General features: G+C 39.4%; 1 protein-coding gene across 2 annotated transcripts in view; it reads left to right on the top strand.

The window, feature by feature from the left end:
• The window catches only part of LOC133615912 (protein kinase C-binding protein NELL1-like), a 547026-nt gene that overhangs the window by 471503 nt on the left and 56762 nt on the right, over positions 1 to 18761 (top strand). For both annotated transcript variants that reach the window (XM_061974796.1, XM_061974797.1), the window contains exon 15: positions 16324 to 16419. In XM_061974796.1, the coding sequence (XP_061830780.1) occupies positions 16324 to 16419 (96 nt within the window). The remainder of the gene's footprint in view (positions 1 to 16323; positions 16420 to 18761) is intronic.

Below are 18761 nucleotides of genomic sequence, written 5' to 3'. Positions count from 1 at the left end.
AAATGCTTCTACTGAGGCAGCATCTCTAACTGTTACCGGAAGGGCATTCCAGAGTACTGGAGCCCGAAAAGAAAATATTAAAAATATTAGAAAAATATCTAATATTCAATATTCCTCTCAAATATTGTTCACAAATCAGTCTAAACCTGTGTTAGCGAGCACTTCTTCTTTGCCAAGATAATCCATCCAAACCTCACAGGCGATCATGGAAGTGCACCTACTGGAAGTGAAGGTCCTGGGGCTGGTGTGGTTACAAGTGGTCTGCGGTTGTGAGGCCGGTTGGATGCACTGCCAAATTCTCGGAAACGGCTTATGGTAGAGAAATGGACAGTCAACTCACCGGCAAAGGCTAGAGTATACAAATGAGTTTTAAGATGGGACTTTAATGCTTCTACTGAGGCCGCATCTCTAACTGTTACCGGAAGGGTATTCCAGAGTACTGGAGCCTGAATAGAAAATATTAAAAATATTAGAAAAATATCTAATATTCAATATTCCTCTCAAATATTGTTCACAAATCTGTCTAAACCTGTGTTAGCGAGCACTTCTTCTTTGCCAAGATAATCCATCCAAACCTCACAGGCGATCATGGAAGTGCACCTACTGGATGTGAAGGTCCTGGGGCTGGTGTGGTTACAAGTGGTCTGCTGTTGTGAGGCCGGTTGGATGCACTGCCAAATTCTCGGAAACGGCTTATGGTAGAGAAATAAACAGTCAACTCACCGGCAACTGCATTGTGCTGTGTGATAAAACTGCACATTTCAGCGTAGTCATTTTTTTGTGGGCAGCCTAAGGCACACCTGTGCAATAATCATGCTGTTTGATCAGCATCTTAATATGCCACACCTGTGAGGCGGGATGGATTAGTCCAGTGTTTTTCAACCTTTTCTGAGCCAAGGCACATTTTTTTTATTGAACAAATCCCGAGGCACACCACCAGCAGAAAACATTAAAAAATGAAACTCAGCAGTCGATATTTGCAGTAAAAAAGTCGCTCTCGCAATTGTTGGATATTAATTCAAACCATAACCAAGCATGCATCACTATAGCTCTTGTCTCAAAGTAGGTGTACTGTCACGACTTGTCACATCATGCCGTGACTTATTTTGAGTTTTTTGGTGTTTTCCTGTGTGTAGTGTTTTAGTTCTTGTCTTGCGCTCCTATTTTGGTGTTGATTGCCATGGCATGTACGGATATACACTGTGTGTTACTCCACACGCTGTAAGTCTTTGCTGTCGTCCAGCATTCTGTTGTTGTTTACTTTGCAGCCAGTTCAGTTTTAGCTTCATTTTGCATAGCCTTCCCTAAGCTTCAATGCCTTTTCTTAGCGGCACTTGCCTTTTGTTTATTTTTTGGTGTAAGCATTACACAACTTTTTGCCTGCACGCTGCCTCCCGCTGCCATCTGCATTTTGTGATCACGACAAACCATTTTCCCGACATCTACAAAGCAATTAGCTACCTGCTGCCACCTACTGATATGGTATGGTATAACATGGTTACTCTGCCGAGCTCTAGACAGCACAGACACTCAACAACGGCTCATTTGCGGATTATAATTACCGGTTTGCAAAAAATATTTTTAACCACAATTAGGTGAAATTACATAATCTCCCACGGCACACCAAACAATATCTCACGGTACACTGCATTAGTGCACTCTAAAATATATGTAGTTTTATCACACAGCACAACCTGACATTGAATAGACGTCATCAAAATGCATGTTGTTTCAACGTTGTATTTGTGTTGTAGAATATTGGTTGGGAAATGACTAATAATAATAATAATAAAAATACCTGGGATTTATATAGCGCTTTTCTAAGTACCCAAAGTCGCTTTACATGTAGAACCCATCAATCATTCACACTAAAATTCAATGGTCAGATCAACGTCACAACCCAGCATTGATTGAACGTCGTCAAAAAGCATGTTGTTTCAACGTTATGTATCAGTTGCTCAAAGTCAGGACCTCATTCAACAAGTTCTCAACGTTGTTTTAATGTCTTGTCTTATCTTTGCTCATTGCTCACCATTTGAACTTCTGTTTGCATTCTCTGACCCAGCAGTTACATTAACTTAATTTATATTCCCAAAGTCCGGACTACTTTTGCTCGAGGTTCTTTTTAAATTTCTGCCCCAAATAATTGGAACATCCTGCAGCAAACATTTAAACGAACCTCATTCATTCCAATATGTTCATTTACAAAGTTAGTGAGGGAAAATATTGTTTCTTTAATCTGCTTTATGCCTTTACCCTCATGTAAAGGCATTATACTTGTTTTAACTCCTCAAATCCTTTGATCTCAATTGCCTTACCTGAATAAACAAAGATTGAATAAATATTATTAAATGCAAACCTTAATCCAGATTTCTGGGACAAAGGCACACAGATATTCCAGAATATGTGACCTTTAACTGTGCAAGTAGGTGTTAAGTGTGTGCTTTTTCACCAGGCTCGGTCCCTCCTGGGAGTATAGTTCGTTCATCTTTGGGAACGGGATAAAGCACCTGGTGTTCATTTTTAATGGGTAGACAGTCTCTCAGGACATTTAAAAAAAACGACTTATTTTAAGAAAATGTGTCCTTAAGAATTCATAGTTGTCAGCTTGTGCATGTTTTTAGTCCGCCAGCATGAACATGAACAAAAAATGCTTTGTCTTCTTTGTTATGGATGCAAACGTTACAAGTTGTGGGTTACGTGCTTTTGATATTGTTACGCATCACTACCAAATTCCCACATTTACAGGAATTCCACATTATTTGGAACATTTTATCCCATTCAAAATGAATGGACATTTGCCAATCAATTCAAACCATTCCAATAGTAACACAGTCCACTTATCCTGGACATTCAAACAAACAATTTATCTTGGAATTCCCACTTTTTCATTGCACTATATACACCTTGTTTTTTTCCACGTCCCTACCACATTTTTCAACTGTTTTTTAACTGTTCTACCATCAACAATTTTTCTTAAATGCACTTTTTAGCCCTTTTCCCATTTATTCTTTATTAAAAGTGTTACTCCGTCCACATTTCTCAACCGATTCAATTCATTCCAAAGTCAAAATACTCTTACTTAACTGGTAGCATTCTATATTTTTAGCAAATTCTGCAGGTATAAAGCTCAGAGTAAAATATGTTGAGACTTGACGCATGTTACATGTCAGAATGCTAGCTTTTAGCTAATTGTGTGTGTACACATCAGAGTCAAATATTCTGTCACTTCACATATAAAACACAAAACCAGTGAAGTTGGCTCGTTGTGTAAATGGTAAATAAAAACAGAATACAATGATTTGCAAATCCTTTTCAACTTATATTCAATTGAATAGACTGCAAAAACAAGATACTTAAAGTTCGAATTGGAAAACGTTGTTATTTTTTGCAAAAATTAGCTCATTTGGAATGTGATGCCTGCAACATGTTTTAAAAAAGCTGGCACAGGTGGAAAAAAGACTGAGAACGTTGAGGAATGCTCATCAAACACTTATTTGGAACATCCCACAGGTGAACTGGCTAATTGGGAACAGGTGGGTGCCATGATTGGGTATAAAAGCAGCTTCCATGAAATGCTCAGTCATTCACAAACAAGGATGGGGCGAGGGTCACCACTTTGTGAACAAATGCGGTCCGTAATATCATCAAAAAGTTCAGAGAATCTGGAGAAATCCCTACACGTAAGAGGCAAGCCTGTAACTTCCGATCCCTCAGGCGGTACTGCATCAAAAATCGACATCAGTGTGTAAAGGATATCACCACATGGGCTCAGGAACACTTTAGAAAACCACTGTCAGTAACTACAGTTTGTCGCTACATCTGTAAGTGCAGGTTAAAACTCTACTATGCAAAGCGAAAGCCATTTATCAACAACCCCCAGGAATGCCGCCGGCTTCTCTGGGCCCGAGCTCATCTAAGATGGACTGATGCAAAGTGGAAAAATGTTCTGTGGTCTGACGAGTCCACATTTCAAATTGTTTTTGGAAACTGTGGACGTTGTGTCCTCCGGACCAAAGAGGAAAGGAACTATCCGGACTATTATAGGCGCCAAGTTCAAAAGCCAGCATCTGTGATGGTATGGGGGTGTATTAGTGCCCAAGGCATAAATAACTTACACATCTGTGAAGACGCCATTAATGCTGAAAGGTAGATACAGGTTTTGGAGCAACATACGTTGCCATCCAATCAACGTTATCGTGGACGCCCCTGCTTATTTCGGCAAGACAGTGCCAAGCCACATGTTACAACAGCGTGGCTTCATAGTAAAATGCCACAACGGAGACCCCCGGACTGTTGAACAACTTAAGCTGTACATCAAGCAAGAATGGGAAATAATTCCACCTGAAAAGCTTCAAATATTGGTGTCCTCAGTTCCCAAACGTTAACTGAGTGTTGTTAAAAGGAAAGGCCATGTAACACAGTGGTAAAAATGCCCCCGTGCCAACTTTTTTGCAATATGTTGCTGTCATTAAATTCTAAGTTAATGACTATTTGCAAAAAAAAATTAAGTTTCTCAGTTTGAACAATAAATATATTGTCTTTGCAGTCTATTCAATTGAATATAAGTTGAAAATGTTTTGCAAATCATTGTATTCTGTTTTTATTTACGAATTACACAAAGTGCCAATTTCATTGGTTTTGTATTCACGTCAGAGTCAAATATTCCGTCACTTCACATATGCAATTTTGTAGCATTTTAGCATGCTAGCTTTTTCATCTCACTTTGCTACTATAGACCTAACAGTCATATTTTGTTACTTGACTCTAGCTTACTAGCATGCTACCGTTAACATTGTTTTGTTTTATGCTAATTTTATGTTGTATATTTTGTTGCTTGACACTATCGGGCTCGTGTGCCATCTGTTAGCATTTCAGTCTGGCTTTTCGTTCTCGCCGGAACTGTGATATCCAGAATTATTTCATTAATTGAAATTGTGTGTCGCAAGGTTGTTAACAGTCTTTTTTGGAACACACATCCGTCCTTGCAGCACCCCATCCTTAAGCTGTTTGAAATGTTCGCAAGGTCCGCATAATAGCAGGCATTCTCTGAAAGCTCTTGAGATAAATAATAGCAATGTCAACTATGTTGATCATTTCCCCTCCAAATGCTCTACAAATATATTACGCTGTTAAAAGAGACAACTTTAATGTTTCTATCCATGCAAACTGCCTGGGTCTGGGTCCTTACTGTCATGTAAGTGTGGCCATTATGTGGAATGTTAAACAAAGAAAATACATTCAAGGGGCAATATAAGTGAGTAATGCTGCCAACGAGCAGCTAAAAACAAAAACAGACTATTTTAAAAGACAATAAAGATGAACAGGCAAGAGGCATTAAAAGCTGCAAAACAACCTGCCAATAAAAACATAGCCTTACTCCTTACACTCTCACGACCCTATTCTCCCATTTGCGCTTTGTCGTGAATGAAGGCGGGCTCATTACTAATAAGGCAGGCTTGCCTTTTTATTTTAGCTGTGTGAAAATCATGGAAGGGGGATTTTTTCCCCCAAGACTTTTGAATGTCATTGAAATCGATGGAAAAAGATAACACTTTAAATTCGAAAAGTCCATATCCATCCAGGCCGCCCTAGATGTTGTATGTGTATGCACGCAACAACAGCTTCTTCTTCCAAACTGGATGTTACGATGTTAAAGGGGAACATTATCGCAATTTCAGAAGGGTTAAAACCATTAAAAATCAGTTCCCAGTGGCTTATTTTATTTTTCGAAGTTTTTTTCAAAATTTTACCCATCACGCAATATCCCTAAAAAAAGCTTCAAAGTGCCTGATTTTAACCATCGTTATAAACCCCCGTCCATTTTCCTGTGACGTCACATAGTGATGCCAAAACAAACAGACATGGCGGAAATAACAGCAAGGTATAGCGACATTAGCTCGGATTCGGACTCGGATTCCAGCGGCTTAAGCGAAATTGAAGAAGAAACTGAAGCTATTGAGCCATATCGGTTTGAACCGTATGCAAGCGAAACCGACGAAAACGACACGACAGCCAGCGACACGGGAGAAAGCGAGGACGAATTCGGCGATCGCCTTCTAACCAACGATTGGTATGTGTTTGTTTTTAAGTGTTGTAATGTTTTTAAGCTAAATTATTGGTAAACACAGTTTATGTATAATAATTTACGTAAAACCGCGAGTAATGAATAAAGTTTTCATCAATTAATATATTCTGTAGACATACCCTCATCCGCTCTCTTTTCCTGAAAGCTGATCTGTCCAGATTTGGAGTTGATGTCAGCAGGCCAGGGAAGCTAGGGTCGATATTCTTGTCTTGATCATCTTCGGTGGCATAAGGGACGGTAGAAGCGGTGTGAGCCAAGACATCCAGGGGGTTTAGCTCGCTCGTCTGCGGGAACAAACTGCCGCCATTGCTTGCCGTGCTACCGAGGTCCTTTGTCCCTGAATAGCTCACACACTCCGGCAGATTCAATGGGGGTCTGGCGGCAGATTTCTTTGACTTTATCGTTGGAAATGCATCTGCTTTGAGTGTCGCAGGATATCCACACATTCTTGCCATCTCTGTCGTAGCATAGCTTTCGTCGGTAAAGTGTGCGGAACAAACGACTGACCATTTTCGCCGGCTTTCCCCACACCCTCGTGTTTTGAACAAATTTCGGTCAATTTCTTGCCACTTTCGCATCTTTGGGCCACTGGTGCAACTTGAATCCGTCCCTGTTCGTGTTGTTACACCCTCCGACAACACACCGACGAGGCATGATGTCTCCAAGGTACGGAAAACAGTCGAAAAAACGGGAAATAACAGAGCTGATTTGATTCGGTGTTTGTAATGTGTTTGAGAAAATGGCGGATTGCTTCCCGATGTGACGTCACGTTGTGACGTCATCGCTCCGAGAGCGAATAATAGAAAGGCGTTTAATTCGCCAAAATTCACCCATTTAGAGTTCGGAAATCGGTCAAAAAAATAGATAGTCTTTTTTCTGCAACATCAAGGTATATATTGACGCTTACATAGGTCTGGTGATAATGTTCCCCTTTAATTATCAATGTCAATTGTTAATGATGTGGAAAATGTTATGTATTTATTTAGTCTGTGATTTTAGGCCAGCCTTTACATTTTCACCTAAAACATTATCTAGTCCCCTAAATTGATCACATAGTGACTTGTGAATGTCATTGAAATCGATGAAAAAGATAACACTTTACATTTGAAAAGTCCATATCAATCCAGGCCGTCCTAAATTGTGTATGTGTGTCATCATGGGGATGTGTATGCACTAGAGATGCGCGGTTTGCGGGCACAACCGCGGAGTCCGGGGATTATCCGCGGATCGGGCGGATGAAATTATAAAAAATTAGATTTTATCCGCGGGTCGGGTCGGGTCGGGTCGGGCGGTGGAAATTAAAAAAAATTAGATTTTATATAGATTCAGGCGGGTGGCAGTTAAACCAATTCGGAAATATATATACATAGTTAAATGTTGTTACCCACATACGAAAAACGAGCAGGCACCTGCTGCATATGCCACAACAGAAGAAAAAAAAAAAGAGATGGACACTTTTACGGAGCGGAGAATGCCCCCGACGCCCCTTCCCCCGAGAGGGCCCCACCGGGAGCCGTAGCTGAGGCGATCCGCGAGAAGGGCCCGACGCACGTCCAGGGTCACCACCTCGCCCACCGCACCGACACCCCGCCTCGTCCGCCTTCCCCGCGGCCGGCGTCACGCGCAGCAGGTAAGCAGCTTACCTGCCCGCCACCCCCGTGGCCGGGGGCTCGTAACAGGGGTCACTCCGCGCGCTCCGCCCGCGCAGCTTACCTGCCCGCCACCCCTGTTGCCGGGGGCGCGTAACAGGGGTCACTCAGCGCGCAGTGCGCTCACGAAAGGGGTGGGGCTCACCCTGGTTGATATAGACAGCAGCTAGGACGGTGGCCATGGAAGTTGGAACCCGCTAAGGAGTGTGTAACAACCCACCTGCCGAATCAACTAGCCCTGAAAATGGATGGCGCTGGAGCGTCGGGCCCATATACCCGGCCGTCGCCGGCAGCGAGACGCGCTTGGAGGTGCGCTCAGCGCGGCTCCCATATGATTGCGCACTGGTGTGCGTCTGGGTCGTGACAGCGTGGCACGCGAATGTCTGTGCTGCATTGGATCAGTCTCCTTTCTTTAACAGGCAAAAGCTTTATAACCTCACTAATGCCTTGCATCGTCTATATTAGATATATAACAACGAGCGGGTGCGGGCGGATGGCGGGCGGATGCGGTTCTGATCAAATGTTAGATCGGGTGGATTGCGGATGGTTGACGACTTTCTGATGCGGTTGCGGATGAAATAATTGCCTATCCGCGAATCTCTAGTATGCACGCTACAACAGCTTCTTCTTCCAAACTGGATGTTATGATTTTAATTATCAATGTCAATTGTTAATGATGTGGAAAACTTATGTATTTATTTAGTCTGTGATTTTCGGCTAGCCTTTACATTTTTATCTAAAACATGATCTCGTCCCCTAAATTGATCACATAGTTACTTGTGAATGTCATTGAAATCGTTGGAAAAAGATAACACTTTAATTTTGAAAAGTTTATATCCATCCATGCCGCACTAAATTTTGTATGTGTGTCATCATTGGGATGTGTGTGCACACTACAACAGCTTCTTCTTCCAAACTGGATGTTATGATGTTAATTATCAATGTCAATCGTTAATGATGTATTTATTTAGCCTGTGATTTTAGGCCAGACTTTACATTTCCACCTAAAACATTATCTAGTCCCCTAAATTGATCACATAGTGACTTGTGAATGTCATTGAAATCGATGAAAAAGGTAACACCGCTTTAAATTTGAAAATTCCATATCAATCCAGGCCGCCCTAAATTGTGTATGTGTGTCATCATGGGGATGTGTATGCACGCTACAACAGCTTCTTCTTCCAAACTAGATGTTACGATGTTAATTATCAATGTCAATCGTTAATGATGTGGAAAACGTATGTATTTATTTAGTCTGTGATTTTCGGCCAGCCTTTACATTTTCACCTAAAATATTATCTTGTCCCCTAAATTGATCACATAGTGACTTGTGAATGTCATTGAAATCGATGAAAAAGGTAACACCACTTTACATTTGAAAAGTCCATACAAATCCAGGCCGCTCTAAATGTTGTATGTATGTTATCATGGGGATACACGAAACAAAACGCCAGATAATATCTTACCTTATACACACACCATAATAATACTTGCATGTTGAAGCACAGTACAACATCAAGCGGTGCGGCTTCATAGCTTACCAAAGTCGTACTAAAACATTTTGATAGATTTTTGAGCGCCGTGTGTAATGTCCTATATTTTCAATGGAACATTTAAATGTTGACGTTGTTTACTTATATTGCCGTCTACACATTATCTCTTGTGTGTGACTGCCATCATATTGCAGTCTACACGTACATCTTATGTTTGACTGCCATCTACCGGTCACACTTATCATTACACCATGTACCAAATAAAATAGCTTCGAGGTCGGTAAGCAAAACCAGAATTATTACGTACATTAGGTACATATTATAAGGTGAAACAAAATAGGATTTTAAGTGCTCCTTATAGTCCGGAAAATAGGGTAATTTAAAAACAATAATAATGTTGTCACAGATTTGGTCCGCTTTGCTCTGCAGTGTAAACGTAGTCATGGTTGATATTCAGTGTTGAAATGTCCACCAAATATAGTGGAACACTGGAAAGAAATGTTCTGTAACTGACAAAACGAATTAATAGAAGGTGACTCTGAGAATCTGCCATTGACCGATCTCATTTAAAGTCAGCTCGCATGGGCTCCGTCTCACCCGCAACCCTAACAAGGACAAGCAATTTAGAAAATGGATGGATGGCTCTCTAAATGTACGTCTCGAAGAAATTCCGATTTAAAAAAAAAAAAAAAAAAGAAAAACTTTTATCGTGTCGTTATCCCAAGACTAACAAAGCATTAACGCAGGACACCACTGAGCTGTGCAGCCTATTATTCGCTAATTACTCTTCCATGTTCTAATTAAACTGGACTTTTTATATTTCTTTGAATTTCTCGAATATCCCTTGGCTTTCACTGTTCTAGTCAACCCTTAATTCTGAGATGGATCCTTAGATGCCCAACGACCGTGAACAGGGCTGTTAGCTATGGCACGGAGTGAAGTGATTTCATTCCCACCACCCACTGGAAAGCAATCTGGGCCCATAATGGGAAACTCAAATGGCAAATCTGTGAGTATAAGCATGTCTTGAGAAGTCACGAGTCAGCAACAAGCTCACTTAAGCACTGATAGTCGAACCGGAGGTCAGAGGGGTGACAATGAAGGCGGACATATCTTCCTTTAGCGCTAGTTATCTGTTGTAGGGGGTTCTGGTAATGTAATACAAGAGGTGGCGCTTAGGAAAGTGTTTGAGTTGAGTTGATGACCAACGGAAAATAAATGTTTAAGTTTTAATCTGTCTTCCGGAATTGCCGGGGTTTGTCTGTTTTAGTTTGCAACATAACTCAAAAAGTAATGTGCAGATTTTGTTAGGATAGAGTTCAAGGGTGGACCCCGGGATGCAGAGAATGGAGGCAAGGTACACGAAAACAAATAAAAATATTCAATAAGTCCAAAAATGGTAACTAAGGGTGATGGGGCAAAAGTGCACACCATGGGAAATATAACTAAAGTAGTCTCTTTCAGAGGTTGGCGGAGCAAAGGTCAGGACGCACACAGCGTGGCAAAAACTAGTCCTCTCAAAACAAGGTGGCTAGGAAAACAAAAACACAACGAGGTCAATATACAGAAATATGCGAAGGCAACATACCAGGGAAGCAGAATCAAGGTAGCACATGTCAGAGCGGAGTTCAGGAACAATAGCCGGCAGGGACCAGCTGGTGGAGACGCGCTTAAATGCTACAAGGAAGTGATTAGCAGCAGGTGTGCCTCGTTGGGGACAAAAGACTGAGGAAGAAACTGAAAAACCAATAGAGAAGGCAGGGAGAAGACAACAAACATAACAGATTTTTCCTGAAACTTTAAGGGAATGCCAGAAATGGGATAAGGATTAGTTGGTACGATTTTGGAGGTGAGCCACATCGGCGTCACCATTGTGGTGCCGCTCATTGCCAGTAATGAGTAAGACACAGAGCTGAACTACATTTTCCAGTAGCTTGGCGGTAGTGATGTGTATTTAAAGTTAAAAGTTAAAGCCAATGAAATTATCGGTGAAATTATCCTCTCTACATAGCCACTGGTCAAAGTTGGAATTGCCGTAAAACACATTTTTCAGACATTCAACACTCTACTGCCATCTGGTGGCTAAAGCGGATAGTTCACCCCCCACCCCTAATTTGTCACGTTTCATGTGTCAGGTAAAGCGTGACGACCCGGGCCAAAATGAATCCCCCTTTTTTCTGTAGATACGTACTTTTGCGCCTCAGTGCCAATTTATCATTTTGTGTATTCCCTTGGCAGCAACAATGTGCTGTGGAATGAAGACTCGATCATACAATTAACAAAATAGCATGCGTATTAAAAGAGAGGCTTAATGATGCCTGAACATTAATTCTACTGCAGCCCAATTCATTAGATGAGTATGGATACACTTAATAATGTATCACAAGTATAACGATGGTCATTGTGGTTTCCCCGCCCCCCGTTTGAAAGTCTTTTTCGCATTGTGCTGATGGTGGTGAAATGGTAATTAGCGCCGGAGATGGATCGAGTCAATATAAGTGCAGTTAATATTTCAGTTTGAGGTTTATTAGCGGCGACGCAATCAAGCTCGGAGTGAAGGACTTTTTCAAATCAGTCAAATGTTGAGCCGGTGGCATTGAACTCTGATTTAAGTGTATTTGTTGTGGTTAATGTTCCCAACACTCAGAGGAGTGATGCATGTGACTCCACTGTAAATAGATGTGTCACTTCATTAAGGCTCATCTTTCAAATTGTGTTATTAATTAAGCTTAGACATACTCCAGTCATTTCTTCTTTAATGAACTTACTCAATTAACTGGCTTTTTCTCCCGTCTTTCAGAAGGCCTTAATCCCGCTCGTTAGAAGCTCTGACAAATTAGCCCTTATTCACGTACTCTCATATGCTTTTTTTTTTTTTACTGCTCAGAACAATTTTCTGGCAGGATTAACCATGCTTTTTTGCTTCTCATTTTGCGGTTATATTATATACAGTACAGGCCAAAAGTTTGGACACACCTTCTCCTCATTCAATGCGTTTTCTTTGTTTTTATGACTATTTACATTGTAGATTGTTACTGAAGGCATCACAACTACGAATGAGGTGTTATGTACTTAACTGAAAATATGTTTTATATTCTAGTTTCTTCAAAATAGCCACCCTTTGCTCTGAGTACAGTTTCGCACACTCTTGGCATTCTCTCAATGAGCTTCAAGGGTAGTCACCTGAAATGGTTTTCACTTCACAGGTGTCGTAGTTTTGATGCCTTCAGTGACAAGTGTTGCATCAACCAGCTCTTTCTCCCAGGGAATCTAAATTACTGGTCAATCCTAAATTATTTAGATGACATATATGCTGAGTAAGAAGGACCATCAAGACAGAATTGGAATATTTTCAAGTTTTACTAAAGTTTTAGGAGATCAACTTAACCAATACATTCATATCGGCTACTCTAGTTGATCTGACATTCAAACGGAAAAGCCAACTCCTTGCAGACAAAGAAAGCCCCCATCTCTCCCCCTGGCAACACTGATAAGGAACAAGTGGGGGAGGTATTCACATTCCTGATGGTTTAAGACACTAAACAGACAATCTGAAGACAAAGAGAGACTAGTAGAATATACAAAGGAAAAGTACTAGCTTGTCTAAACATGGCTATGTAAAAAGAAAGAACTCTTAAACATATATGCATCCTCCACACAAGTTACAATGTAAATAGTCATGAAAATAAAGAAAACACATTGGAATAATAAGATGTGTCCAAACTTTTGGCCTGTACTGTATATTCACGTCACAAAAAGGTTAAAAAAAAACAAAAAAAAAAACATAATGAATGTATAGCATATGCAATAAGTAGCAATTTTAATAATCTCCTCATATAAAAATAATTTAGTAATATTTCTAATTTCAGAATCTTAACTATGTATTAAGGGCCTTTTTTCCCCATTTGCGCATAAAGTTACGCACGCTTCTCTTATTTACTATTAATATACTTATTAGTAATTAAGGCACAGGCGCTTAAGTCGTCAATGAAGGCGGACCCATTACTAATGAGGCAGACTTTTCCAGCCTGGATGGCGCGTAGCCTGTTAGCATTTTAGTTCAGCTTCAGTATTTTAGCATTCACATGCAATTTCTTCCAGATTGCACATTCTAGTTAATTATCATGTTATGTTTGCCTTAAAGTAACAGCGACAGTGCCATTTGCACTCGCTCTATAAAGGGCTGTAAAATTAGTCTGTAGGTCAAAACAGAACAGTCAAAAATATAACCACGTCGCACAGACAAGCAGTTTAAAAAGTGATCTAATGGCATTAATCGTGTTAATAATTCCAAAATTCACAAAGTTTTGTTTGCTGTCTTTGTTTTTATCGTCAATTTGCACTACAACATCACTATCCATTCTATTGTTTCGTATTCTATTTATAATATATTCCAATATCGGCAATAAATGCTTTAAAATGTGATATCGGAAACTATCGGTATCGGTTTCAAAAAGTAAAATTAATGACTTTTTAAAACGCCGTTGTACGGAGCGGTACATATCCGGTAAAACACGGATATAAACCCAGTCAGCAGCCCCTCCCCTCTCCTCTCTCCCACACACAACACAGGAGTTGACGACTGCAGCATGAGAGGTTTACTAGCGACGCTTGATGACCTCATCAAACCGCCGCGAGCGCAGCATAACAACAACAAGAGTGTGTTGTTGCCGGTGCTGTAGCCGTGGCTAACAAGCAAGCTTGTTCGGTGACTGACTAATGACACCATGTCTATTGTTTGGGATTATTTTAAAGTGTGTTTGACGGATAAAAAACTGGCAATTTGCAATGACTGCAAAAAGTTGGTTATGCGTGGAGGAACCAAGACGTCTTCCTTTATTACGAGCAATTTGGGAATTTCATGGAAATTTGGGAATTTCGGGAAAAGAGGGAATTTTTTGGAAAATGCAAAATAATTGGAATGTTCTGAATGAGTTGAAATGGTTGGTGTTGGAATTTTTCTAATTGGTCAAGAAATGTTGAAGTAGGGACATTTTTAATTGAGAAATGGTATTGAGGAATTCCTGGAAAACCGGGAATTTTTCCAGTTCAAAAAACAACTTTGTTTTTTGTCCTGATTAGGAGGAATGATTTGACGGTGAAACGGTTGAAGTGGGTTGAAAAATGTGGAAGGAGTCGTCGCCAGAAAAAAGGGTGAAAAAAGGATTAGAAAAAACAGGAATTCTGGAAATTCTGGAATTTTTTTTTTACTTGAAAAAATTATAGTTTGAATGTGCAGAATGAGTGGAATGTGTTGAAGGTGAAATGGTTTGAAACGGTTTAAAAATGTGGGAATTGTGAAAGTGTGAAAAATAGATAATTAATTTTGAATAAGGAAAATGTCCCTAAAAACTGAGAATTCTAGGAAATCCCGGGATTTTTTTTTTACAATTGTTGAAAAGGTGCAGACAATTACTGAACAGGCTGAATATTTTGAAGATGCAACCGTTTGAATCGGATAAAAAATGTGGGTGTTGTGGAACTTTGAAATTTCGATGGGAATTTGGGAAATTCATGGAAATTTGGGAATTATATGGAAATTTGGGAATTTCATGGAAATTTGGGAATTTCGGGAAAAGAGGAATTTTTTTTTTAAATGAAAAATAATTGTAATATTCTGAATGAGTTGAAATGGTTGGTGTTGGAATTTTTCAAATCGGTCGAGAAATGTTGAAGTAGCAACATTTTTAATTGAGAAATGGTATTGAGGAATTCCTGGAATTTCGGGAAAACCGGGAATTTTTCCAGATTAAGAGGAATGATTTGACGGTGGAACGGTTGAAGTGGGTTGAAAAATGTGGAAGGAGTAGTCGTCAGAAAAAAGGGTGAAAAAATAATTTCAAAAAACGGGAATTCTGGAAATTCCTGGAATTTTTTTAACCTGAAAAAATTATAGTTTGAATTTGCAAGATGAGTGGAATGTGTTGAAGGTTAAATGGTTTGAATCGGTTTAAAAATGTGGGAATTGTGGAAGTGTGAAAAATAGATATTTAATTTTGAATTGGGAAAATGTCCCTAAAAACTCAGAATTCTAGGAAATCCGGGAATTTTTTTTTACAATTGTTGAAAGGGAGCAGACAATTCCTGAACAGGTTGAATATTTTCAAGATGGAACCGTTTGAATCGGATAAAAAATGTGGGAGTTGTGGAACTTTGAAATTTCGATGGGAATTTGGGAATTTCATGGAAATGTGGGAATTTCGGGAAAAGAGGGAATTTTTTGGAAAATGCAAAATAATTGGAATGTTCTGAATGAGTTGAAATGGTTGGTGTTGGAATTTTTCTAATTGGTCAAGAAATGTTGAAGTAGGGACATTTTTAATTGAGAAATGGTATTGAGGACTTCCTGGAAAACCGGGAATTTTTCCAGTTCAAAAAACAACTTAGTTTTTTGTCCTGATTAGGAGGAATGATTTGACGGTGAAACGGTTGAAGTGGGTTTTAAAGGGTGGAAGGAGTCGTCGCCAGAAAATAGGGTGAAAAAAGGATTTGAAAAAACGGAAATTCCTGGAAAAAAATTTTAACGTGAAAAAATTATAGTTTAAATGTGCAAGATGAGTGGAATGTGTTGAAGGTGAAATGCTTTGAATCGGTTTAAAAATGTGGAAAAGGTGGAAGTTTAAAAAAAATGGCCAATTCATTTTGAATGGGGAAAAATGGCTCGGAAAACCTGGAATTGTGGGAAATCTGGGAATTTTTGGAATTTTTCAAGGAAAAGCCCGCAATTCCCAAATAGGCTGAAAAATTTGAAGTTGGAACGATTTGAATCGGATGAAACGTGGAAGGTAGAGCGCCAAAATCTGGAGGAGAAGAAGAAGAAGCAGAAGAAAGAAAACCATATGTGTGTATGCTTTGGAGCATTCACACAATGATAGTTACAGAAAAGTGAGAATTCTGGCAACAATAACATACAGTATGATACTGATAAACAAATGAAATAATAATAATTACCATGTGAGTGAATTATAATTATTATTAGTGATTGATTACCCAAAAAAGATCTTATACCCTACAAAAGTGCTCACCTCTGTCTAATGGTTGTGAAAATGATTGTACACACCTTTTTTTTTTAATACATGTTTCGTCTTTCTAGCGTTCTGTGAAGACGGGTGCAGGAGCGGCGGGACGTGTGTGTCTCCCAACACTTGTGTTTGTCCTTCAGGATTCACAGGACGCTATTGTGAAACAGGTAAGACTGAAAATGGCTCTTTAGAATTTGACGGTACCCTTTAAAGCAGGGGTGTCATACTCATTTTCATTGAGGGCCACATCACAGTAATGGCTGCTTTCAGAGGGCCGATTTTTTAAAATTATTTTACATTATGCATGCTGGTAATAACCTGTGATTAATCATGATTAATCGAAATGCACATGCATTTGATTATTAGATTTTTTTTAATTTATAACTTGCTTTAATAAATAAAAATGGCAAGCAGATATTTAACTATTTTTATCTCACAAAAATAGTTTTTACAATACAGTATATAATAACATAAACACAACAGAACAAATGCCCAGAACCCCTTGCAGCACTAACTCTTCCGGGACGCTACAGTATAATTCCAAGCTGCTGTTTTGAGGCATGTTAAAAAAAATAATGCACTTTGTGACTTCAATAATAAATATGGCAGTGCCATGTTGGCATTTTTTTCCATAACTTGAGTTGATTTATTTTGGAAAACCTTGTTACATTGTTTAATGCATCCAGCGGGGCATCACAACAAAATTAGGCATAATAATGTGTTAATTCCACGACTGTATATATCGGTATCGGTTGATATCGGAATCGGTAATTAAGAGTTGGACAATATCGGAATATCGGATATCTGCAAAAAAGCCATCATCGGACATCTCTAATTATGAAGTGCGGTGATGTTTTCAAATGACCGTAAGTTTTGAACTATACAAAGTATTTCAATGGCTGGACTCTGCGCTTTTGCATGATATACTAGTTACTATGGTCATCTAAGTCACAGCAGCTCAGACGAAGCACCAAGCAGTGTGGGTGGGGAGCGTTTCCACAGAGTGTTTCCAGTGCGGCCAGCCTGAAATGCGGGTGTCAGGGACAGACGCGGAAGGAGATTTTTACAACAAAGTTCTAAAGCTTAGTGATACATCAGATGTATCGGATTGTAGGTGGGGTTTCTTTTTACCCTTTTACCCTTCGCGTTCATATTTCGCTGTTTTGTTGCGTTTCGCTTGGTTGTAAAATATGTCAATATTCAGTGTTTTATCGTTCATAGTTACTATTGTAAATCCCACATTCTTTATTTTTATGTACATTCTGGGTGAAAGTCACTGGTCAATCCCAAATTCTTTCGATGACATATATGCTGAGTAAGAAGGACCATCAAGACAGAATAGGAATATTATCAAGTTTTACTGAAGCTTCAGGAGGCCAGCCCAGACCAATACAGTCATACCGTCATCTCGGGATGGTCTAACATTCAAACGGAAAAAAAACAACTACCTCTTGAAAAGGAAAGCAGTCCCCCCCAGAAAGGAATGCCCCCCCCCCCTTTTTTTTTCCCCCAACACTGATAAGGCAAGGAGGGGGATGTATCCTCTTCACATTCAAAGTCTAAAACACTAAACAGACCTCTAGACAAAGAGAAACTGGTATACAGAATATACAATGGAAAAGTACTAACTACTACAAACATGACTATTAATAAAGAAATAACTCTTAAACATATATGCATTCTCCACAGTGTCTCATTCAGTAAAAAAACAAATAAAATTCCATTACGTTTTTTTAAGGCGGTCTGTCATAACGTTTTTAGCATTCAGACATTATTTTGAGGGTTTTTTATTTAGTGTTCCTAAAAATAGATATACCGGCCCCCAGACACATTTTTTTCTCTAAATTTGGACCCCCAAGGCAAAATAATTGCCCAGGCTTGCTCTAACGGGAAGGAATGCTTTTGTGTCCATCAGCAAATGTTAACCATAGAATCGAATCATTCATACACCATATCGAATCTTACTCAATCATTCACGAACTAAATCGAATCGTATCGAATCGTTCATACACTAATCGAATCGCATGGGATCGTTCTGTTTTAAATATCAATCGTTTTTCAATCGCATCGCAACCCGTGCATCGAGATGTGAATTGAATCGTTCATCACAAAGAGGTTCGCATCCCTAACTCCGGAATGGCCCAGATTTGAAAAGATTATTAATGCAATATTTTTTTTCATATAGAAGATATATTATAACAGTATACTGTATCTCTTATTTGAACTAACACACAAACAAAAACATGCCAGCAAACACCAAAACAAATCATTATAATTTGGATTAATCAGTCCCTTAAGTTATCAAGCTGCTATACAATTATAAACCGTCATAAATGAATAGACCAAATGTAGAATATTTACATTTTTGACTTATCAGCCATTTGTGCGTAACTGTGCCAGGTTACATGCACATTCCAGACATGCTAAATACAGACACAACACAGTGGCCGTAGAACAGTTCCAGTCTTGATAAATCTCCTGCTCCCGGTATTGTGGGTGTTCTGATGGT

This window comes from Nerophis lumbriciformis, linkage group LG15 (genome assembly GCF_033978685.3).
Source record: "Nerophis lumbriciformis linkage group LG15, RoL_Nlum_v2.1, whole genome shotgun sequence".
NCBI classification, from domain to species: domain Eukaryota; kingdom Metazoa; phylum Chordata; class Actinopteri; order Syngnathiformes; family Syngnathidae; genus Nerophis; species Nerophis lumbriciformis.
This window is presented reverse-complemented; position numbering and strand designations above follow the sequence as displayed.